The sequence below is a fragment of the Pholis gunnellus genome (assembly GCF_910591455.1).
Source record: "Pholis gunnellus genome assembly, chromosome: 16".
NCBI lineage: Eukaryota > Metazoa > Chordata > Actinopteri > Perciformes > Pholidae > Pholis > Pholis gunnellus.
This window is the reverse complement of record NC_136543.1, coordinates 15,654,661-15,679,788: the sequence shown is the minus strand read 5'-3', so window position 1 is coordinate 15,679,788 and position 25,128 is coordinate 15,654,661. Positions and strand designations below refer to the sequence as shown.

At 47.6% G+C, this 25,128-nt stretch overlaps 1 protein-coding gene across 2 annotated transcripts in view; it reads left to right on the top strand.

Moving 5' to 3' along the window:
• arid1ab (AT-rich interactive domain 1Ab) overlaps positions 1-25,128 on the top strand; it is a 47,175-nt gene that overhangs the window by 12,504 nt on the left and 9,543 nt on the right. For both annotated transcript variants that reach the window (XM_079175815.1, XM_079175814.1), the window contains exons 2-8: positions 4,741-4,971; positions 7,200-7,880; positions 8,377-8,493; positions 20,976-21,216; positions 22,629-22,718; positions 23,708-23,878; positions 24,330-24,633. In XM_079175815.1, the coding sequence (XP_079031941.1) occupies positions 4,741-4,971; positions 7,200-7,880; positions 8,377-8,493; positions 20,976-21,216; positions 22,629-22,718; positions 23,708-23,878; positions 24,330-24,633 (1,835 nt within the window). The remainder of the gene's footprint in view (positions 1-4,740; positions 4,972-7,199; positions 7,881-8,376; positions 8,494-20,975; positions 21,217-22,628; positions 22,719-23,707; positions 23,879-24,329; positions 24,634-25,128) is intronic.

Here is a 25,128-nt window from a genome sequence, read left to right as displayed (position 1 = left end):
AAATCCAACCTTCTTAAACGTTAAATGTTGTCTAAATACGGTAATAAGGATTTTAGTTTTTATTTAACCGTGAATTAATAAAATGTAATCTTAAATTGGCAAAGTTTCGATTGAAGTCAGGAGCCATCTGATCAAAGAATAAGTAAAGAAGAGCACTAGAACAATTCACCAACAGAAAAGTACCATTTTGATTATAAAGTATTCTATAAAGTCTAGTCAGACATTTCTTGTCCTCGTCTGTGACGAGTATCTACAGTACATTCACGTTAAAGTGAGTCTTGAGATAAACTGGTCAGCATGAGCAGGGACAGACTGGTCACACTGGGCAGTAACATCAAGTAAACTGGTAAACAACAAAAAAAGGTCCCCGGGTTCAGTTTCACTTGCTCTCCGACACACACATCTCACCCCTTAAGTTGACATTAGTGGTGAAGTGACAGGACATCCTGTCCCCCTTTTTACATGGGATGTGTGTGTGACTCCGCCATCCTACGAGGGCGGCCTCAGTCGGCGTGTGTTAGCGCGGGTATAGATGTGTGTGTTGCGTGTCAAAGGGCTTTAACGCAGAACAATGGTGTGTGTGTGCGCGCGCGCCGAGCCGAGGCCATGTGGCCGTGTGGCGGATTAAATTAGCAGCAGTTGTTTATCATCCGTCCGTCCCGTCCCCCCGGTCCATCTGCTCTCAGGCACTGCTCCAGACCCCCCATCCCATCCTCCCCAACCCCTTACAAATCCCTATCCACACACACACACACACACACACACACACACACACACACACACACACACACACACACACACACACACACACACACACACACACACACACACACAGTTTTGAATAGTTGCAATATCCACCAGCAGCCCAGTCATGACACATTATACTCTGTTCAACCTCTTCTGCCAAGAGTGCTCAGGCTTTTCCTTTATGCAGATTAGCCATGTGCTAATTGTGGTTGTTTATTTATTTATTTTTTTATGGAGAAGAGAGGGAAAAAAAAAAGGGAGGGGAAGAGTTTCCTCCAGAAATTGATTAGATGACTGAGCGAGAGAGAGAGCGAGAGAGAGAGTGAAAGTGAGTGTGTCAGTGAGGTGAGTTGCCAACCAGTGTGCATATTTGAGACGCTGTTGACGCCTGTGGAAAGTTTGTTATAAATAAAGCTTTCTCGTGTGAACGAGTCGACATGTCGGGAATATTTTGGCCTCTTAGTAAAAAACAATGTCAGGAAATCTCCCGACTACAGACTTATTTTTTTTTTTTGTTGCATGCATTTTATAATGTTATACACAAGAAGTAATATTCATATTCTGGAAATATTTATACTATGATTTAAGGCAGAATAGTCCCGAGGACAAATAACACTGCAACGTTTACATTTGGTGAGCAAACATAAAGTACCATGTTGGGCCTTTATTGGCACGTATATATTGAGATGTTGATGCTGAAATGACAAGTGAAATGCGTTTTATGAAAACTACACAAGATATTTTCAACCTTTTCCTTGTAAGTTAACCAAATAGCTTACAGCAACATTAGCTACAGATAGCAGAACTGTTAGACGGTGGTACAAGCGTAGTAATGTTGACTCTAGTGTTACCTGCATAGTTAATACCACTACCGATTGTTTGACTCTGCCTTTTATTATAGATCTGAGATCAGGGTTTCTATTTCAATTCAGGATTTTCACGCTGGTTTCTTGCTGTGGACAGTGACGGTAGCCATAGTGCTAACGATATATGGACAACTAGATCAATCGATCTTCAAATGAAAATCAACGGACAGAAAGTATGTGATCACATCTCCGTTGGGCAGTTTTGTTTGGAAACACATGCAGTGTGTCCCGTGTTGTTTAAGTATGGTTAAAACACACACACACACCCCCCCTCTCTCTGGGATCTTGGAGGATGTGTAATGGTGTGTCAGATGTGAGCAACGTGAGCAACGGGAGAACGATGCAGGTAAACAGATCGATGAAGGCCTGAGCAGTAGACCTACAGCTATATCCCAGCCTGCAGCACGCGGACGTGTTAACATGATCGAATAAGGTCGAGGAGTAAAAACAACAAAAACAAGACCTCTGGTGCCGGTTTAACTTCCTGCGTTCTCAGGTTTTATACTGGGCTGCAGACCACACACTTGTAAAGCTATTGCGACACATTCATGTTATTAAATGATATTGGGCATAATATAGGCAGGTATTGCCGAATTGTTGCGATTAAATAGAAGAGTTTTGTTATTTTGAATATTAGTAGGTAAATTATTTATTTTCCCCAATCTGATCACCTTGTCACATGACTACTATCTCCATCTTTAGAGTGGCTGTTGAGTGGGACATGAGAGAGGAACAAAGTGGTTTGTCTTTGGGGATCGTCGGCACTGACTCTCCACGTGGCTCTGGGAGCTGGAGGCCTGATCTTAGTCCAGCTGTACTCTCCAGCTCTGAGCTGTCAGGCTTCTTTATGGAAGAGCGGGCCGGTGAAGAAATATCCTCACCGCTGGCGAAATATCGACCGAAATTTGGTGAGGGGAAAAAGGTTGATTGTTTTATGGCCCGATCATCGGTGGGAGATTTTATTTTTTGTCTAAATGAGAAATAGTTTTTCCCTTTTTTAGTGTTGCTGAAGCACACCAAGTCATTTTTCATGTGGATCGGAGGACATAAAGCGGCCGATTCAGGCCTCACTTGCACACTTTACAGATGACACAAGAGGCTCCGGCTAACTGCGTTAAGCAGCTCATTAGGAGAAGAGCTACAGCGAGAGCTCTATCTGGTGAGAAGTTTGTTTGTGTGGAATGAGATGGTTTTATTGTTATTGCCGTAATTGGACAAATACACCTGTTTTTGAAATAGATTTTGAAACCAGCAGCACGACGGTGTCTGCTTCACCGCTCATCTGAAGGCTCAGCAGTGTGTTGTGTGGACTCGCATGAAGGCAACATGTCAGGTAGGGTGGAGGGGGGGTGGGGGGGGGGTGGGGGGTGTCCTTCCTTGCAGACTGGGGTTAAAAGTGCATTAGAGGTCACAGCAGAGTGCCCACCGGGGCCTGTTACCTCTCTCTCGCCCCCCCCACGGTGAAGTTGGTAATGACCCTAGGGAGCGTAGTAACACCCCCCACCCCCACCCCCACCCCCCTCTTTCCTCCTTTCCTCTACACACACAACATAACACACACACACACATACTCTCCTGAACCTGGAGGAGCTCAGGAGACTGTGGCCTGGGGGAGGCTAGAGGGAAAACCTGGAGTGGAATATGTTATCTTGGATAATGCTGGTTGACGGCCTTGACAGCCTGTTGATTCCACCCCCCTCCCCACCACCACCACCACCACCACCTACAGTCCCCCCCCCCCCCCCCCCCCACACGCACACACACACACATATTTTCACACACGCACTCTCCTGCTGAGCCACCCCCACCTGACCTCCTCCTCTCTCATTGCAGCACTGTCATTCATAGAGTGCCAAAGCCTGCTGCTTTATTAAAGCCCAGGAAGAGCAAGGCCTGGCCCGGGTTCAAACAGCAGTGCAGCTGGGACCTGTTACATTTTCGGCAGACTGCCCTCTCCGTCTCGCTGGCTATAAATAGCCCTGGTGGTTGTCTCCCTTAACCAAGGAAAAGAGGGGTTTTTTTTGGGGGGGGGGGAGGGAGGAAACACACACGGATTAATAACCGTGGGAAGCAATGAAAGCTTTGTGTCTGCTGCCCGAGGTCAGCAGGCCAGGAGGTGTTGCTACTTCAAAGACCCCATTGTGGCGCGTACTTTCAGACGCCGCTGCGGTGGGTTTGACAGGAACACACAGGCTGCCAGCGGTGGGATGAGTGGATGGCATCACATTGTGCCAACCAGGCAGACGCCCACTCACAGCCCTGGATTTAATTTTGTTTATTATTTCTAGGGGATGACCACTACATTATAGCTCCATTTTCTTTTATTGTATTTATTTTTTTGTTACACCAGAGGGGTGTTGTGTTTGGTGTGGGGGAGGGGGGGGGATTCCACCAAGCTCGTCTCTTATGTACACACACACACACACACACACACACACACACACACACACACACACACACACACACACACACACACACACACACACACAGCATTGGACACTTAATGACCTCGGCTCCAGCTGTTGACAGGCGAGGCTACCTCGTTATGAACCCGCCCTTCTCTCTCGCTCTGCTCTCCAGCCAGAAAGTCCGTCTGGCCCGGAACATGTGGATCTCCCCGAGTCCAAGCCGGGCCAAGGTCAGCCCCCCCCCCCCACCACTGCCACCACCGCCCCGGCCTCCGTCCTGACGTGGATCCAGCTGAGGGGGTGGGCCAGCCACCGCAGACACTTCCTCTTCCTTGAGCTTTATTTTCATAGAAACCTTCCCCGACGTCTCCGCCGTAACAGTATCCACCCACTGGCACAATGATCTGCCGGGCAGGGAAACGCTCCTGGCGGATATAGTGGGCTAATTCATTCATTCATGGCCAATTTTTTCCCTTTTCTAGTAGGAAAGTAAATCCACTACTGTGTGTTTTTTATTTTACCTCCCTCTTCTACTTTTTTGTTCCATATTTGCGTGATTATACTGTGACTGGTTTACGAGATGATGCTTCATTTGTGTTCACTGCTGAGTAATGCCTTTTCAGGAAAAACCATCATGAGAGAGCCATCTCTTTCCGTACAGCTCAAAGCCAGAGTTATCCACTGTTTTAACTCATTGAAACTGTCCGTGTGTCCTCCAGCCTCCAAGCCCAATGGACCAGGTCGGGAAGATGCGCGGGCAGCCGTACGGGGGACCTAACCCCTACTCCCAGCAGCAGCAGCAGCAACCAGGGGCTCCCGCAGGGCCCGGGCCCCAGCAGGGAGGCTCCTACCCAGGGCAGGGCTATGGACCTCCGGGCCCTCAGAGGTACCCTATGGCGATGCAGAACCGGACACCTGGAGCTATGGGCGGCATGCAGTACGGACAGCAGGTCAGTGATGATACTTTTAGACGACCGTCATCGAAACCTCGCGCAGCTTCTCTGTGAAGCTGCAGATTGACTTTAAAAGGCCAAATACGACATTTCTACGCGGCGGGGCGTCTTCAATCACAGCTTCATCGCAGTGATTTCAGATTTCTGCAGTCTGTGTTCCACCGTGGTGAATGAGATGAACTTTTGAAGGCTATTTACCAAGTCATTGTGCAGATAAGAAGTTTTCTTTTGGCTAAATCTGTGAATTTTGCTGACATTTATTGAAAAGATTGTCTGTTCATTTCCCTATCTTAAAGCTCGGGCAGGCATCATTAAAGAAAATGGCAAGAGTCGGCTAGATTTTAAGAATCGACCGAAGAATATCCCAGCCCAGTGTTGCCCAAAGTCGCCACCATTTCAGGCCTTCTTCCAAAGCTACTCCCCAAAATTCATCATCATGAACATTAACGTATTATAATAAACGTCTTCAACGACCACGACCATTGTAAGTACTCGCAGCTTAAAAGCCAACATGAGCGTTAAAATGTCCAAATATTGCCTCAGGAGAGAAGGTTTAATGAAGCTGGTTAGAGAGTCTGTGGTACTGTCATGATGCGGGGCATGGTTTGAAGTCCAGCCCACAAGTTAATAAGTACTGTATGTTTATATTCCTGTTAGTTGAGGCAGTAGAGCGTTTATCTGGTCAGTGACTTGCTGCGACAGGAATGGAGGAAACGGTAGAATACAGACGATGAAGTGACTTCATCACTGGAGCGGACTCATAGAAAGTCGTGCACGGGGAGGTATGAGGACTCAAGATCCTGGTATGTTGGGGTGCAATCAGTCCAGTCTGGAAAGGGAGCGTTGACTTATACATTTATTTTTAAATAAAAGCTTATCATGCTGTTAGCTAGAGGAGGAGATGATGGATGTAGCTGAACTTAAAGCTTTAGTTTGACATTTTGGGAAATGCACTTATTCCTTACCTGCCAAGAGCCGGATGAGCTACAAGACGGTTAGCTTAGCATAGCATAGAATGGAAACAGGGGAAACTGCTAACCCGGCTCCGTCCAAAGATATTTCTCCTGACCAAGAAATAGTTCAGTGTTTACACTTTTTAAAAACGACTAACGAGCTGCTTGCTGTAGTTTAATATTTAGAATCAGAATAGAGTCAAATCATATGATTTCGAAAGACTCACACCGCTATTGATCCACATGATACAAACAACAACGTTATTTGGAGAGCCCAACAAAACAATAAAAATGGAGCGTCTTTTCCACCTGGAACCAAAAACTGAAGAAACATCTCTCAGACGAACAGACTTGAAAAGAGCAAGCCGTCAATTTTTCACCGTCGGGCTCGTTTTCTCGCTCAAAAGTAAAACTTTGCGCCACGAGCAGCACTTTCCGACAGCGTCGTCCAATTGAAAAAGCAGCAAACACAGTTTTGCCGTAGCTACTTACTCCTGGCTATGAATGAGACCCTTGAACCCTCTCAGCCAGCCAGTCCGTCTTAACAGACAAATGCATGCAGGGAATCCCGTAGAGTGAAGCCTTTTCTTCCTCGTTCGCCGTCTGTGGTCTCGTGCCCATTGTGTGGTGTGATTATCTCATACTGGCCTGCCTGGTGTCTGACCGTGGACTCGATAAGTGCCCTGCAGAGAAGAAAACGGCTTCCCTCCTTTTGTCAGACAGATACAACACACACACACACGCACACCAAAAAAACATAAATAACACGTGTTTCCTCACAAGGTCAGCGCTTTCTCCTTCCATGCTCCTTGAGGGTAATGAAACAAAATCGCTGTATTGAAAAGCTTTTCCTGCGCGCAGGACCGGTGTTGAATATGAAAAGCCTCATATTGAAGTTCAAGGAGATGAAGTCAGAACTCAATTTTTTTTATTTTCACAGCTGTAATTTGAAGCGATACGCACCACTTTGGACTGATGAGGTTATAGCGAGGAACACACTCTGAACAGTTGTCTCTCGCTTTTAATCTGCGAGTGAGAGGAAGAGATGCTCTGATTACTCTGATTAAAAACAGTTACTTAGGATTTTTATATATTTGTACAGGGTTAAAAAGGATCCTGTATTTGTAGTGATTGGTATTCCACAGAGAGGCTCAGGATAGTAAACCTGTAGTAAAGGTGTTTATGTTCAGAGGCCATTCAACTCTGCTGGGTTTATATTGACTCGCATATCCAGTGTTGATCTTGACCAATCTTTTCTGTTTTCACATCTAGATGTCGGCTTATGGACAACAGGGGCCTGGTGGCTACAGCCAGCAGAGCCAGGGCTACTACGGTCAGCACGGCGCCCCCCCCCACCCTGGCCAGCAACAGCCTCCGTACTCTGGTCAACCCCAGGGCAGCTCTGGAGCGCCCTATCCCCAACAGGGCCACCCTTCGCAGCCTTCTGGCCAACACGGGCAGCCAGGAGCCCCTTACCAACAATCTCAAGGTCCACACGGTGGTCCTCCGGGCCAGCCTCCCTACAGCCAGCCCCCACAGTCTCAGCCGGGACAGCCGCCCTACGTCCCCCCCCAGCAGCAGCAGCAGCAGCAGCAGCAGCCTCAACCGCAGCAGGGACCGGGTCCCCAAAGTCAGCAGGGTCCTCAGGGTCCTCAGGGCCAGCCTGGCTATCAACAACCCCCTGGACCGGGGCAGCCGCCACAGCAGCAAACCCCGCAGCCGCAGCCGCAGCAAGGACCTCCGCAACAACAACAGCAGCAGCAGCAGCAGCAGCAACAACAACAACAACAGCAGCAACAGCAACAACCAAGAGGTCCATCTCCTCAAGCCCAGCAACCTCCAGGTCACGGCCAGCAGGGTCAACCTTCACCGTACTCCCAGACTCCTCCACTGCAGCAACCACCAACACAACAACAGCAGTCGCCATATCAGAGGTTCCCACCTCCTCCACAGGTAACATGGGGCCCGTCTGTGTTTTAGTTACTGTTTGCAGCAGTAGGTTCCTGAGCATAGCTCTTTATGTTTGCTGCACTTCATCAGTACTGTAAAGATGCATTCGTGCTGCAATGTTACTGCAAACTGTCTGTGGCTGCTTCACAGTAAACGCATCCCCGTCTCTCCTCGTTTCATGCTCTCTTTGTTTGTATTTCACTTTGTTGTGTAATAGACAGTTAAGCTCATTATGCACTTAGTTGTCCATAACGTAACTGGTCCAAATTATATGCGAGCAAAGCTTTGCCGTCTATTTTAGAGTGTTGGTGATAAAACACAAAGATAAAATGAAGATGAAGCCACGAGTGAGTGTCGCTCATGGCACGGCTCACTACGTTTAACCAGCCCAGTGGAGATCTGTGGTACTGCTGTACTTTGCAAAGAGCCAATGAGCAGTAAAGACTGTTTTTCATGTTTGAAAACCATTGTTTGATCTACTTCTTGTCCCCATAATCAGGAACTCTCCCAGGATTCCTTTAGCTCCCAGTCCAGCGCTCCTCCTTCCAACCAGCCCATGGCTTCCAACAAGAGCAGTCAAGAAGACAGCATGCAGGGCCGGCCCTCCAGTCTGCCGGTGAGCCCTCCGTCTCTTCCTCTAACGTCTGACTTGTGCTCATTGTCGCTGGGTTTCATGATCCCCTGGCCTCCACGTGCACCAACCACCTCCATAGGCGGCCATGTTTAATATGTGTTTCATAAGTGTTCAGACGATGCCAAAGATCCCACTAAAACTTCAGCGTTGTTTTTATTCTTGACCAGTTGGTAACGGAGTTCTCATTCAGCCATGGCCAGAAAAGACGTTACTTCTACAAATCCATCCACATTACAGGAACACTACGTACACTCGGGATGCACCGATTGTGAAATTCTGGGCCGATACGATGTTAGAAATAATATATTTGGCGGATGCTGATTCCGGTTGTCGTTGTTTGTTTTTGTTGTTATTTATTCCCCCTTTTGTGCCAAGAGAACCAAGAGATTATAAAAAGTTACACTATCTTTAAATGAGCACAAATTAAATCGTTCACATTTACGAAACAACCTTTTAATACAACCTCAAAAACAAAAAGATATCTGCTTCAAATGCATTTTTACTTGCTGTACAACTACCTACTCCATGAGCAGACTTTCTCAGAACTTGCATAGCCCAACAAACAATAAATGATTTAATAATGACAATCGATAAAAATAAACTAGGGCTATCTTTCACTTCTTGTATTTTTCATACTCAATACAACGTTCTTGTGTTTCCATTAAGCGACCACTTGACTGGAACATGAACGGACCTCTTAACGACATAGAAATTGGCCTCTTCGGCCTACTTCTTAGTAAGATGCATGCTTTTCTTTAAAAGGATGAGCACCTCTGCCGGATTCGTGTCCAGCCAGTGGCTTCTTCTCCAAATCAGCAGCTGAATGTGCTTCATACTGTTTTCAGAGTCAAACCGTGGAATACACAACACAATGTTTATGCAGGGCAACATTGACGCGACACAACAGCCTCCGCTGCCATCAGCGAATATCATCTTATGTCATTAAGGCGAATATCAGCCGATAAATCTCTGCATGTCTAAAATACACCGTTCATAGGAGTTAGAATTTCACGGTAAGTCTGATTCTTAGGGTCACAAAAACAACAAAACCAATAATAAATTGTTCAGTTGATTCGATTCAGACGACATCACCTGTCACCTGGATTTGTTTTATATTGCAGCAAACATCACTCTGCAGCATTACGAGTAACCTCATAGTAGTGGCCACCGTCACAAACCAAAGTCTCAGCGAAAAACAACATACAAACGTGATTATTTACCACCTATTCAGAGCAATGCGATGTGACGTTTTATGCTTTTTAAGAGCTGTAACTACAGTGGGTGTCGAGGGTCAATCTTCAGTACTTTGGACTGCAGACACTGGTGGATTCCCAGCTTTGTTTACCGTTTCTGTTGACATGCCTGCTTAATCACTGATGCGTTCGGAGCCTAAAATTCCAACTTAACCCTAAAATACTGTCAATATTTTTCACCAATTAGCGTCCTATGTTTTTGACCCAATATCTGGATATTCATCGCAGTAATCCCTTTAAATTTGGACCCCTTCTCTGCTGCCTCTGACTGCAGCACACACACAACAAGCTGATGCCGAGAGTGAGCAAAGCGTGTTCAAGCAGTGCAGGCTTGGAAAAAAAAAACACATTTCTGCCAGGAAAGGGATTGTTGGAAGTGAAGTAAATCTGCCGTCTGATTGCCCTCTGGCTAAGATAAAGGTGAGAGAACCCCCTTCCCTCCCCAACCCCCCCACCCCCATCCTCCCCCCCCCCCATCCTCCCTGTTAAAGAGGTGTCTCGCTAGAACACGTTGCAGTTTCCATGGCAGTGTTTATAGGTCAGACTTCGCTGCTAACCTCATTCTGGGCCTCGGGGAAGGAGAGTGAGAAATGAGATCATTAATGAGAGAGAATGAAAGTGAGGGAGCGGAGTCGGCGGTGAGGAGAGAGAGAGGGGGGGGGGGGGGGGGAGATTGAGGGAGTGCAAGCAAATAACTTCAAATAGTGTGAGTGATTGGTTGGAGTGGGAGATGCTGAGAGGCTGTCTATGCCAGTAAGGGATGCCCTCAGGATGTGTTTCCCTCCTCATTTATTTATTTCTCTTATTTATTTATACACCTCTCTGTGGACTCAGCCATTGGCCGAGCAGGCCAGGCCAGGCCAGGCCGGGGCTATTTTTGTTTATTTCCCTCCGACTTCTCGGGGATTCCCTATTGGAGCTTTGTGATTGGCTGTGAGATTAATCTGGCTAAGGTGGAGATGAACCGATCTCCTCCTCCCCTCGGCACCCCCCCCCCTGTGGAGTGCACATATAACACTGTGTTGAGATCACACCGCGCTAGCACCCCCGACAACCTGTGTCAGAACAGCGGACTTGACTCCTACAGGTGTTGTGAGCAGATATGCATCAGCAGCATCTGTTGTGCCTGGAAATTAAGCTGTTTTGATAACCACACTTGCGCTGCACAAAATGTAGAAAGACGTTTCTGACGGAGATGTTGCTGTTTGCTGGTTAAGAAGAGGATCTGAAGCCTAATCCTGTGGAATATCTGTCCTAGTACTCTGAACCCATTATCTTAAAGTTTTTACCAAAGACTGTCCAGTATCATAAGTTGGCTGTGGCCACGTGCTTACCCCAAATTTGCAAAGGCGTCAGCACCATTGAGGTATCTTTACATTCGATACACACTTGACTCTGAATTTAGTAAACTAGTACATTTCAAGTACCTGCACACAACCTGGGTGCATCCAAAATGTTTCAGCGAGCCTTTTTGTTGCTGCAGTAAAGCATTTTAAGTGTTTTTTTTTGTGTTGGTTCCCGTACACATTGTTAATCCGATTCTTCAGTCTTATTTCAGTCTAAATAAATCAACATTTTAATAATTTTAGATTGCTTTATTAGGCAAAGTAATTGCATCACGTTATTGTGTTTTAAGACTAAAGTAAACATGCATTTGAGAAGTTTTTGCTTATTTTGGTAAATAAAAAGAAGGATTTTTAGTGGGGAAAATACACGTTATCGTTCAAACTAGGTTATTAAAAAGTTTCACTCAGAAATTGTATTGGCATTTGGATTAAAAATATTAAAATGCTACGTAGCTCTGCTTAGCAGCTCATTTCAGTCATTGGTGGATTGATGAACACAACGGATGCAGTTATTGGGGAATACGTAATATGTGCGCCGCTTCTCAAAAAGGAATTGTTGGGTCGTCTAATCTTAAATTTGCATCCCATCTAGCAAAGAAGCATGTTTCCTAAAGTACCTGACAGGATCTACAGGTTTAATTTTGATGGAGTAAAGGCATTTGTTTTTAGAAGCACCTGCAGCGAGTTGTAGAGCCGCATTTGTTTTAATCTGCTCTCAGAACGCGTTTGAATCCCGATCCAGTAGGCGCCATTCAGCGACTTTAGTAGCGTTCGCTACAGAGCCAGTCAGACATCACCTCATCCGGAGCACAGACGGGTCTGATTGAGCCAGGTGCTTTAAAACCCAGCGTCTGTTAGGCCGCCGCCGAGGTGGGAATAAAAGAGTGCAGGAGGCTCAGCGCATGCCGCAAGGCGCAGGTAGGAAAGCAACAGTCAGCTTGAGAAAAGGGCCGTGGATAATAGGTGGAGGAGGGAGGAGGGAGGAGGGAACAGGCTGCCATAGTGGAACTAGCTGAGCAGGTTGAGCTGGTTCTTGGCTCCAGGACACAAATGCAGTTTAACTGCTGAGTATTTAGCACTCTGTCAGTTCCCCGGAGCTGCTGTTGTCTTCATAGAAAACCTCTTTCCACGTTGTAGTTATGGAGCTGATGCTAATCTAGAAGCAACTTAAAGTGAGTACTGCACAACGAGCAATAGTCTGTGGAGTCTTAAGATTAACCACAATAATGTCATTTCTAGGAAAGGAAATGATTAAAGAGCCAAGAGGAAGGAGAGAGGAGACTTTCAAATGTGTCACATTATTGACGGAGCCTTTAATGAATAACCGTAGTTGCTGATTGAAGAGGCACTCCGCCAATTTCACACATGAATGAATTTACTCTTCAGGAGGAGTTCAGATTCAGACGACTTTTTGTTTATCTCAAAGGAGGAGCAATTCGTTTGTAGCTTTACCCCCCCAGTCCATAGACACCGCTTCAAAACTCACAGGCAACGTAACACATCAGCATACATGTGTCCGAGCAGTGGTAAATATAAAAAGCTATTTCTCTATAGTTAAAAAATAACCAGCCTATATGTACTTGTATGGTACAAAGCCTGCGTTAAAAGCTGCAGGTGTGGAGTTTGTAACATGAGCATTAAGAAGAAAGGAAGCGTCTAGTGAAAGAAACTCTAAAAGTTGCATTATGGGAAATGTAGGATCCTGTGTTGGTGGAGTTTGACTCTTACATTTTCACCATTGTTTTCGAAATCTGTCCGTTATGGAAGTGCAATACTTAATCGCTTGAGTTGAAATATTCTTCATGTTAGCAACACTAATGTGATACCGCTCAATCGATGAATCCAGTGTAGAGAGTTCTATTATATTTTGGTATGAAAAGCTTGCTTATACAACCGGCCCACCTCCTCCATTGTGGCTTCAGCAGAAGTAAAGCAGGCTTTTGCCGTCACCGTCCGGCTTTCATACTTCCTGGAAGTGACACTTCCTCTCCGTGTCAACCCGAAACTACCAGACCACCACCAACGTCCCTCCCACCGTCCCTCTCCCTTTGTAAACCCCCTTTTCTCCACTGTGGGGCTAATCCCACTCGGACCCGCCCACTGGTTGTGATGCTCCTGGTTCCTGATGTGTCTGAATGTGCTCCAGACAGACCGACAGAGAGAGAGAGGTCACATGTTGTCCACACACACACGCCCAAGTTTGTAAAGAAGAGGCTTCATCTGGAGAGGCTTTATCTTTTAAGGTTTACGTTGTGTACTTTAAAGTAACAGATCTATATTTGCCTTAATTAAGACAATGTCCTAATGGAGTACACTCAGTACCTTTTTTTTTATTGACTTTAAATGAACAACTTGAGTATAATATATGGTAGATAAGAGGTATTTTTAATGATGAAAGGCACACATTCATGCTTCCTAGTTTAAATGTACCAGTAGATCAGTAGACCCCACCCTCGCCTGAATCCAGTCTCATCCAGAGTGCATTTGCAAAGCTAAGGGCCCACCCACATCACAACAACAGACACCCCCAACCCCCCTTTAATGACCTTTAATGTTATGAGCCAAGCCTCCTGATCTGGAACAGAGGGATCTTCCAGTCTTGGTGCTGATCAACTCTGAGCCCCCCCCCCCCACCCCCATTCCCTGCTCAGCCCAGCCCAGCCCAGCTCTGCTCTCCTGCTGCAGCTAAGCTTGTTTTTGCGACATAGCTCTGGAGCAATCAGCCTGACAAGGCCGGCCCACTTTTCTCCCTCTCTCCTACCCAGCCCAACCCCCTCCGTGCCTTTCTCAATATTACACTCTGGTTTTTTTTGCTGCATTTCTTTCCTTTTTTTTATATATATATATATTTCACACTCTGCCTCTTTCTCTCGTTCCTCTTTCTGCCTATATTCTCGTTTTCTCTTTCCATCGCCTCCTCCTCCTCCCCTCCTCCTCCTCCTCTTCCCTTCCTCGTTCTCTCTCCTCTCAGTAAATCAGCTTTCATAACGCTGTGCAGCGCAGCCTTGTTTTGCGAAGCCTCTGACGCTGACGCCATTCAGAGTCCGGGGCCAGTTTCCTGTTGCTATTCTGGGGCCTTTGCTTCCTGTGTGTACATGTCTTATTCAGATTCCAGGGTTGCCTCTCGCTCGCTCGCTCTCACCCACCCCCTCCCTCCCTCCCTCCCAGCTCGGCTGTTTCTCTCCCCTGCTCCCTCTCTGTCTCACCCTTTTCTTTCCTCTATGTGATTTTTAATTAATGTACTTGAGAAAATTCAATCTGCTGACAGAGTGTGTTGTTTTGCATTTGCTTCAGTGAATTGTTTCTCAGCCTTTCTAAAACCCCGAGCCCTGTTTTGCTCTTGTGAGCGAGCACACACACACACACACACACACACACACACACACACACACACACACACACACACACACACAGAGAGAGAACACTCTCCCTCTCCCTTTTGCTCTCTCCGTTCACTCACTCCACACACACACACACACACACACACACACACACACACACACACACACACACACACACACACACACACACACACACACACACACACACACACACACACACACACACACACTCTCTCTCTCTCTCCCATGCCCCTCCCCTCTGCCTCCATTTCTGCTGGGCTGAGCTAGTTTTGCAGCACAAAGACTGTGGCTGACTGCAGCACTGTTTGTCCTCTGCTTTCTCTCCGGCTCTCGCTGGAACGAGCTGCTGAGCCTGGATGGATGAAACCGGGCCCCACAATGAAATTAACTCTCACTCTATGAAATAACCTCTATATTATTATCCCCCCCCCCCCCCCACCCTCATCTCCCCAGTTAATTCCCTTCTGGTGTCGGTTGCTTTGGTAGCGCCCCCTAGACGTGCTGTGTATGCGTGTGTGTGACAGTAGGAGGGGAGGGGCGTCGCTGCTCTGGAAAGCAAGCAGGCAAACAGGCTGTAGGGGTCTGGGTCTGGAGACCCCCCCCCCACCCCCCCCCCCCCCCCCCCCCCCCCCCCCCCCCACCCCCCCCCCCACCCCACACACGCACACACACCTCACACCTCCAGCCCCCTCGCCCACTGTATCCCCGCACTCCTCACCTCGGGCCGGGCAGCTGCCTGCCTCACTTGGGCATCTGTGCGCTGCCCTGGGACTCCCTGCTACTATTGTGATCTCTACAAAAGCCCCCCGCCCCACACACACACACACACACACACCATCTCCCCCATCATTCACAGCAATCAGACGGCCCACCCCCCCCACCCTCCTCCCCTTCCATCTACAGTGTGTTAGCTACACACAGACTGCTGCAGTGTTTGTGTGCCTCGCACACCCCCTTTTTCCTGTCACCCCCACAGAGAAGCGCAATTAGGCAAATGTGGAGCGTTTAAAAAAGAACTCCCTACGTATTGATTAAGATTCATCGTTGGCCTTTATGTTCTTTTTTTTTTTTTTTGCCCGTATCACACAGGAATGTTAAAGCAGAACGGTATTGATCAGTGTCAAATGAATTGTATTTTCCATGCCGGAGCATTACGAGACTCTTTTTCAGAATTAGGCTGGTTCACTCTTTTATCTTTCTGTCTCTGTTATTATCCTCCCCACGTGGCTGCTGGTGACAAAGTAGCAGTGTAATGCTGATCTCTGGGGAGCTGGAGGGGAGCTCGTCTGTGGAGGTTGTAGACATGGTGTCTGTGGCACTGATACTCCAGACGAGATATCTAACCCCAGCAGGTTGCTCCCAGGCTCTGAGCAGTGGGTCACCCCGCTGGCCCGCTCACTATCCACGCCTGCATTTAGGAGAAATTAGATAACAGAACTGGGAGACGTCGATGTCATCCGCTGAGTAGGTCTTTGAGCCATCTGCTCATCGGCATCGTGTTTACGTCACCGCGTGGAGTGGCTTCAGAGTTCATGGTGCAGCTATAGGTTGCTCTTTCTGTGTATGGAGAGTTTCTCTTGTGAAGCCCTGTAATGGCTGCTGCTGCTGCTGCTGCTGCTGTATGAGGTAGGGGCCTGCCTTGCTTCTCCTCCTTTCTCCGGTTCTTTCCCTCATAGTGGGATGGGAGTGCCCCCTTATGGTTGAGCTCAGCCCTGCAAAACCTCGAGCTGGGGCTGGAGCTGCCTCCCTCCGAGCCGTCGGTGGACTTCCCAGAAGCTCCTTGTAGCTCGGTGCGGCCCCCGGCTGCAGGTGGGACCCTTTTGGGCCGTCGGCTGAGGACGTCGGCAACACCCACCTGTCACTCGTCTTGTCCGACACCTGCACGTTTCCTGCTGTCGTCCCACGGCACTGCAACATGGAGTTATTACGGGCGTTTTCATAGACTAGGCGGCCTACGTTTTATTTTGTCTGAGTGCCTTACGGTATTTATCTCACCTGTGCGTGGAGATAGAAGTGCTCTGATAGTGGTGCTCTGGAGATAATATGCTTCTAAGGCTCCGTTAAGTCAAGTCAGCATGTTCAGAGGCTGTAAGAACGAGAACAGAAACCCCTTTAACTGTGCGCAGAAAATATCGCTTGATCTTCGGCTTTAAAGGGAAGAGATGGCTCTTTTTCCCATGACCCTGTTTCGGATATCAAAAGCCCACTTTGCCCCCGAGTGAGTGGTGAATGTGCGGCGCCGGAGTGTTTTTCGGTGTCAAGGCCGTCTGCATGTAAACATAAACATCAGGGACTCCAGAGAAGACCGCAAATAAGTTCAAGATTCTGCTGGTTTGTGTTTGTCCACTCTCTCCGTGTGTATGTGTGTGCGTGTGTGTGTGTGTCAGTTCTCCTCAGTGCATGAGGCCTGGAGGCTGAGTGTGTAATTAAAGTGGTGGTGGTGGAGGGGGAGGACACGGCTTTGGTGCGTCTGCGTTCCCTGTAACAATGACGGGCTGCTTCTTTTGTAGTAGCTGACTGCACCGTGACCCTGCCAGGCACGCAGAGAGAGCGAGAGAGGGAGAGAGGTGGGGGGAGAAGGGGGGAGAGACTGTGTCTGCTCTAATGTGTCAACCACGTGGATCACAGTAACCATAGCAGCTCTTGAGATGCAGCCATTTCTTTCCCTTCACCTCCCCCCCCCACCCCCCCGACTCTCTTCCTCAGCTATCACCTCGCCACAGAGGATATGCAAGCATGTGTGCAAGCCAGTCGGGGAGTGAGTGAGCTTTTTCTTTTCTTTTTTTTTTTTTCCCGCCTGTATATGTTGTGTGTTTAGCATCTGGAGGCCTGAGAATACGGGAAGCCTGCCAACCAGGCGGTGTGGTCTGAGGATGACAGAGGAGAGTGGGTCAGGGAGAGTGTGTGACTGAGGGATGAACTCTGCCCCCCCCCCCCCCCCCCCCAAACACACACACACACACCTCCTTACCACCACCACCAGATCTAGTTACACTACTGGCCAGTATCACACATTCCAGATACGTTTCATTATCTCAGGGCTTCCAACCTCTCTCTCTTCTTCCTCCACTTTCTCATAACCTACAAAAAAAAAAAATAGAAAAAGGGCCGGCTTGGCAGACTAATGGCTCTGGTTGGGCTTGATTGATTCAGTGAAGTAATCTGCAAATGGAATACATTAGGACGGCGGAGAGCAGATGACTCAGAGACAGGCTCACTCAGAGGAGCAGTGGAGAATATGGGAATGAGGAAACATTCAGCAACAATAACACAACGACATTTGCATTAGAAGATGTGCTTTTGAAATAGGGTATTTTTATTATTGAATTTTCAACACTGCACTTTGTGAAAAATGGTGTCTTTTTGCCTCTCTTCCACCCTCAGACGTTGTGAACACTGTTCTGCAGTTCTCGGCTCTGAAGTTCCATGTTAGGCAGTGCTGGGAAAAACACAAAATGGCTGCCATAGAGAGGAGCTTGAAGCTCCACAGAAAGAACTGCATCTCTCTCCTTCTCTCCACAACACGGCTCACATATCTTCCCTCCCTTTTTCCTGCATGTAGAAAGACGGTGTCTTCTTCTCGTATTCTCATGTTATCAACTGTAATTGGCGTAGATAATACCGCCGTACAGCTGTCCTCCGTCCTCATAAACCATCACACTCACAACTTAGCAAAAGCCACCGTCCCTCAACTCCTCCTCACGCCTGATCCGTGTCCTCTTCATCATCTAGCCTTCTAATAATGAGCGAGTTGAATAGCAGAGCCACACAGCATCAGTATCAACCAACCTCCTCCCCCTTCCTCCCCCTTCCCCCCCTCTCCTCCTTTCCTCTCTCCTCCTCCTCTCGCTGTCCAGCTTGTGCAGTCAGCAGAACAGGCTGGTGCTGTGCAGTATTGAGCCGGGAAAAATCAATGACTGCAGAGTGGGAGTAGGTAGGAGCTTGTGTGCGTGCGTGCGCGTGCGTGTGCGTGTGTGTGTGTGTGCGTGTAATGCTTTTGCCTATGCAGGCTGAGAGACCAGAGCTGTCAGATATTTACAGAATGGTAAAGAGTTCGCCCTCTATGCTGCATGTCAGGTGTATGTGTGAATGTTTCTATGGATTTGCATTAGATTTGTTTTATTTATTTTGTAAATATATATATATATATATATATATATATATATTTTTTTTTTTTTTGAAATACCTTGGTGGAAAACAAACCTGTTTTTTCTCTCTAACAAAATAAACAAGACATAAAATAACACTTTTTATTATAAGAACAGGAACTTAAATGTACCGCTTTTACTCAAGATGCTCCCCCACTGTTGATACAAACTGAGATATCCTATTGATAGCAGTCTCCCCAAAGACAGCCATATTACATATTTTTGTCCACAATTGACAAGATAAAGATTTATATCAAAAGCTGTCTCGTCAAAGAATAAATACACAGGACTACATATTTGAGGAAAGTATATTTGGCAGTTTTTGATACTCGATACATCAAAGCGCACCACATAAAGAATTAAATTTGCTGAGGGGCGTGCGCGAAAGGAGCAAATTTATCTTTTCTGTCTCAAGAGCTGCCACTCCCATGCAGGGAATCGCACGCTTTGAAATATTGCTGTCGAAATGTTTTCCCTTTCACTTGGCACTGATCTACTGTGCGCGTGGATCCCTTCACCTTCAATTTATCTTGAATTACTCTGTAAACGTTGCTATATCTGCGGACCTAATGCAGCGTATTCTGTATGTTCTCCTTCCGGCCCAGATGTCAAAGTCAGTCCTCTCCCACTCATGTTCACCTGTGGCTTACCTGTGTCCAACAAATGGGTCGGATTGTGTTCTCATTGCAATCGAACCGCGCTCTGGTTCACTCGGAATCGGTCCGAGTCCACTTCTCGCAAGCGGTCTTGGACCGGTTGTTTTGGTTCACACCAGACTGCGATCACGGCGTTCATAACTGCCCTTAAAGGCAGCCTTGTTAATACCCTCCCACCGAGGGGCGACTCCCCGGGGCGTAACCCCCTGGGTAATTGACCCCTAACCTTTTTGGCCCTGCGGTCTGGGTCAGGGAGAGGTGGCTGTTGTGTGGAGACACGGCTCTGTACAGTGATCTCTGAAGCTTCGAGTGTGGCAGCTGAGGTGGTCAGTGTAGCGTCTGGCCCAGGGCCTTCATACTGAGCCCCGTGTCAGATGACCAATCTTGTGATGTCTGAGGGGAGGGGGGGGGGGGGGGGTACTGGTTGGGACGAGGAGGAGGAGGAGGAGGAGGAGGAGAAGGAGGCTGTGTGTGTCTGTGTGTGACGATGCTGGCTGCTGGAAAAAGGATCCCGCCATGGCTGTTTAAGCAAGGAATGTCGTGCTGTTTGATCTCTGCTCTCTACTCCAGAGCATTACGATGTCGCTGCTCCCTCAGAGGCTCTGCTTCGTCCTGAACCCTTTTTTTGAAACGTGCGAAAATGAATTGGGCTTCCGCCAAATAAAACGCTCAAAGAGTGTGATTCTTAAACACAAAGCCCTCGCGGTGAGTTCTGTGTAGATTTGTAGATGCAGGTCAGAAAGGCCTTTTGGTTTGTGCAGTCACCAAAAAAGAGGGGAAGAGATGGGAGGGAGGGAGGGCAGAGTGAGGAGGGGGGATTCTGAATCAGCGTTCTCCTCCTGTCACTCCCTCTGGGGTTCCTCCATCAGGTCACGTCCCAAAAATAGCAACGGGCGCTGTTTCAAGTGCAAAACCGCCGGCTTCGGGGCTGCAGCCAGCCTGCGAGTGTGAGATTTCTATGGGAATAGTTGGCCACCTTCCAATGAGTGCTTTTTTTTTCTTCTTTCTTTCCCCTCCTCCTCCTCCTCCCTCCCATATTTTTTTTTTTTTCCCGTCTCCGATGTGACTGGCAGATGAGCTTGCATTTCTGAGCGAGCACATGGGCTCCACGTGAGTGGCCAGTGTGTAAACATTCACCTTTCCCCACAAACATAATCACCGCCGGCTGCCTTCCTACCGTCTCTCTGCTGTCTTTGTGTCACAGCCAGCGAGGCTCAATAACATCACCACATGGCACCGGAGTCTGTGCCCAGCACCAATTATTTCAACTGCCTCCCGAGATCACTTGCTTCAAATAAATTTTTTCTTTTTCTTCCCTCTTTTTCTTTGCAAGCAACACAAACGCAGCTCTGCTCGCCAAGATGGATCATTATCAGTATTATGGGAGTGAAAAAGCAGTCGCTGTACCTGAAAGTGTGTTTGCGCCATAATAGAGCCGGCAGTCTTATATAAGAGATTATAATATGCCCGCTCCCCCAGTGAAGGTAAAGATTAACACGTCAGTGGCCATTTGGATTTCCACTCACTTCATTTTGACTTTGACGTGACTCTGAAATAAAATGCTCTCACCCGCCTCGTTCAGTATCGGCTAAATTTTAATAAAGTCACTGCCATGTTTGTTTTTAAAGCCCACTGTCAAACGATGAGACTTTTTCCTGTTAAAAACCTTCACTAACCCAAAGTGTTCCTCTTGTCTCAGGATCTGTCCGGCTCCATCGACGACCTGCCCACCGGTACAGAGGGGGCCCTGAGCCCCGGCGTCAGCACCTCAGGGGTCTCCAGCAGTCAGGGGGAGCAGAGCAACCCCGCCCAGTCGCCCTTCTCACCGCACACTTCGCCCCACTTGCCGGGCATACGCGGGCCCTCGCCATCACCTGTGGGTTCCCCCGCCAGCGTCACCCCGTCCCGCACCGGCCCTCTGTCCCCTGCTGCTGTGCCAGGTAAAGACGATGCTAAAAACATTTGCTGAAGTACAAAATATACGATTGAACTGGTCCCTTTCTGAACACAATATAACGAGCATAGAGGAAGGGTGTTATGTTCATGCAGAACCAAGATGTATTGCAGACACAAACATGTATTATACCTTCTATGAAACATAACCGCAAACATAAACATGACAAAGAACATAGAAAGCTGACGTTAGCATTATTTGGGTTTGTAAAATGACAAGACCAGGACTGTTAAAGAACAAATGTAGATCATTTACAGGATTATACCAAAAGTAAGCCACATGCAGTGTGAAATAATGGAATGCATGCTATATGCTAAGGGTGCTATACGTGAAATCTTACCTGCAATAAAAAACTAGCGAACTAGCAGTGTTAATTTCATTAAGGAAAACTTTGTTTGTCAACAACCTTTTTCTTTTTCTATGACTAAGACGGGAAGATGATGAGACGGCACCGACTAAGCTGGAACTGTGACGATATCAAATGCAACATCGTTGACAAACAAAATGTAGTTTGAAAAGCAAAAACTTTGCCAAAATTTCTCTTTATCTGGTCACCTTACACCTCTCTTCACATTTCTGTCTCTCTCTCTCGGTCTGAAACACACACACACACACACACACACACACACACACACACACACTCACACGTGGGTGTGGCCTGTGTTGTGTTCAGTTGCTTGATTAACGCATATTTTGACATGCTCTCATGGAGGACTTCATCATCCACCCGGTATTTTTCATCAGATGATGACGAGATGAATTCTTCTGTGAAATCAGTTAGACTGAAACGACGGTAGTAAAGTATTGGTTTGGGTTAGAGTAGATTGCCTGAAATGTTAAATATAGAGACTGAATTATAAAATAGCTGACAAAGTTATGAGTGAAAAGATTTTGTCTAAAAGTAATTTAAAATGTAACGACTTTTCTTCCTTTTTGAGTTGTCGACGAAAACTACTAAATCTGAAATGGCTGCTAACCAGGAAAACATGAAGCCCGTTTTTCATTTAGAGAGTTTTGGATGCTGCGAAACATCCAGCGAACGAACAGCCGACAGATTTAGAGATTTAATTCAACACACTTTGCTCGCTCACAAATACAGCGAATCCCATTTGTAATTCATGAAGTGACTTGCCAGATGGGAACATTTTCTCCTAACATGATGCTAGTAAACCATCCAGACGGCACAGAAGCAGAAGCCACCAACAACTCATGGTGGAGAGCAGTTTAACAGGCAGCCAACAGGACACCGTCGTAGTCTTTTGATTTTATTTTATTGTATTTTATTGGTCCTTCTGATGGCCAATATTGTGAAGTTTACAGGCAAAGACTGATAATAACTAAGGCAATTAGATTTCTTTCCCCGAGTTGCTGAACCCTTGTGTTGTTGCCTTCCTGCAGGCAATCAGATGCCTCCGCGGCCGCCCAGCGTCCAGTCGGACACCATCATGCACTCTTCCATGAACCAGTCCGCCATGGGCCAGGAAAGGGGTGAGTGTTGAGACACTTAGGGAGGAGCCTTTTTCATTAATAGCACCGAACCACTCCTCTGCTCAGAGGCCGAAGAAATGTGCAAGAATGTGCCCAGCAGCTTGTAGGTGTGTCTGTTTGCATTTGTAAGCATTCCGTCCTCCTGTAAACACTCCCCCGGGCTGCACCTTTTAAATAAGAATGTGCCTAAAGTCGACTTGCCGGGTCGAGTGAGGGTAACTGGAGAGAGACACACGGTACCTCTGTGTGTTTGTGAGGAAGTGACGACCTAGGTTCTTCACACAGCGACTTGTTTTAAAGGGAAAATTCAGCACCTTTTGTAGATGGTAAATATATATTGACTGAAAAAGCTAATTTCTCCCGCTCACGGTGCCATGCTGGCAGTACCAGGGTGTACCAGAATGCATTGCGCAGCCGGGAAACAGGACACTGTTGGTTTTGAGGAGCAGTTTTGTTATATATATTTATTAACTTTTAATTTGAGCGAGTCCCCAAGTCTCCTCTCACAAGCAATGACTTGCAGATTCATTTAACGACACGGTCCATTTTCCTCATATCTTTCATGTTCATATAAAGTATATTTCAATCCAAGGCGGACTGCGGACGCCTCGGTGAAACCAATCAATCGTCCCCGTGGTCACTGGTCATGCTCCAGCTATTGAGCGCATTGATTTGACACGATGCCGGGACTTCTCCTCCTTCGAGATATCCGAGCTGACATCATTTGTAGTTCTTCCTCGCCTCCACTTACATCACTGTCATGTCAAATGACGATGCTGGATGCAGGAAGAACAACCGATCTTGCAGCCACGTACTCTTTCTGGGTCAATATAACACGCGACGAAGGATTTATTGCTTCAGTCGGCTACATTCACCATTAACACTGACTCAACATCCACGTAAAAAGCGCTGAACTTTCCCTTTTCGGTGAGGCGTTGTGCAAATGATGAATTGTGTATTTGACGAGGCTCTCTGCCAATCCTCCCCAGTGTACATGCGTAACCCTCAGATGCCTCCCTACGGGTCCCCTGGTCAACCTGGCTCCGCCTTATCTCCACGCCAGTCTTCGGGAGGCCAGATGCATGCTGGGATGGGACCATATCCCCAGAACAACTCCATGGGGAACTACGGCCCTCAGGGGGGGCAGTATGGTCCACAAGGTGAGGCCTCAGGGTAGAAGTGTTGGCGGTGTTGCTTTAACAGACCCGCTTCACTGTTTTAAAATCCTAAAAATATTATGAATGAGTTTACAGTTGTCGTCCTGCGGCCATCAGTTTCGTAGATAGCCCAGATAAAAAAAAGCTTTGAAGTTTCCTCTCACTTCATATACTTATGAAATTCTATCACTTCACTTTGAAGTCTCGGATGGTTTCTGTCGGCTTTGAAGAAGTTCTTCTCTGAGTCATGGCAGCGATCAGCGAGGCTTCATCAGGCTGCTTGTCAGAACGGGCAGCGCAGAGGTACATTAGAGCCGGCCCGCTGAAACTCTTTATCTTGTCAGAGAGCGATGAGTCCTCGCACAGTTCATAAACACAGTAGGATGGCATGGATCGATGGTTGTGAGAACCAGTCTAAAATCTACATTCCTGTCTTATTTGTGACCCCCACCAGGTTACCCCAGGCAGCCCGGCTACACGGGGATGCCCAATGCCAACTACCCCACCGGTCCCGGCATGAGTGGCGCCATGAACCCCATGCCCGGTCAGGGCAGCGGGGCCCCGTATGGTAGCATCCCACCTGGCAGAATAGGCCCGGGGCAGATGGGTGCTCGGCCCTTCGGTCCCGCAATGGCCGCTAACATGGCCGGCATGCCTCCTCAGGTGGCGTCTGGGATGTGTCCCCCTCCGGCCATGAACAGGAAGGAGGGCGGCGGCCCCTCCATGCACCACGGGCCCACAAACTCTATACACAACAGGTGGGTGCTTCCAGCTACCGGCTGCATTCGTGTCTCAGTGAGACACAAGGGAGCAGTTAAATGTCAAGGGGACGGAAACGATGCATTGTGTGAAGACCCTCGAACCTGAAGAGGTTTTTTTTTTTTAGCTGAATTTGTGTGTGTGTGTCCCTTCTTGTATGAGCTGTTTTTGTGACCAAGAAAAAATGATTGGCTCTTCCCACGTGCAAGCCGGTCCGCTGTGTGTTGCGGTGCCCGAGTGTGCCGCAGAGTTGATGGCAGTCGACCAAACACTTATCTATGAGGGAAATGGAAGAAGTGGATAGAGTGAGAAAGCATTCTCTGAGATCAGTGAATCACATCTTTCCCCTGCGAAGATGCCAGCTCAGCCTACAGAGAGACACTCGTGGGCCGGGCAATTGCTGGTGTCATATGACGTCAATTGATGTTTCCTACAGAATAAGCAAAACGCAGCGAACACAAGTTCAGGAAAATGCATAGATTTGCTGCAGAATC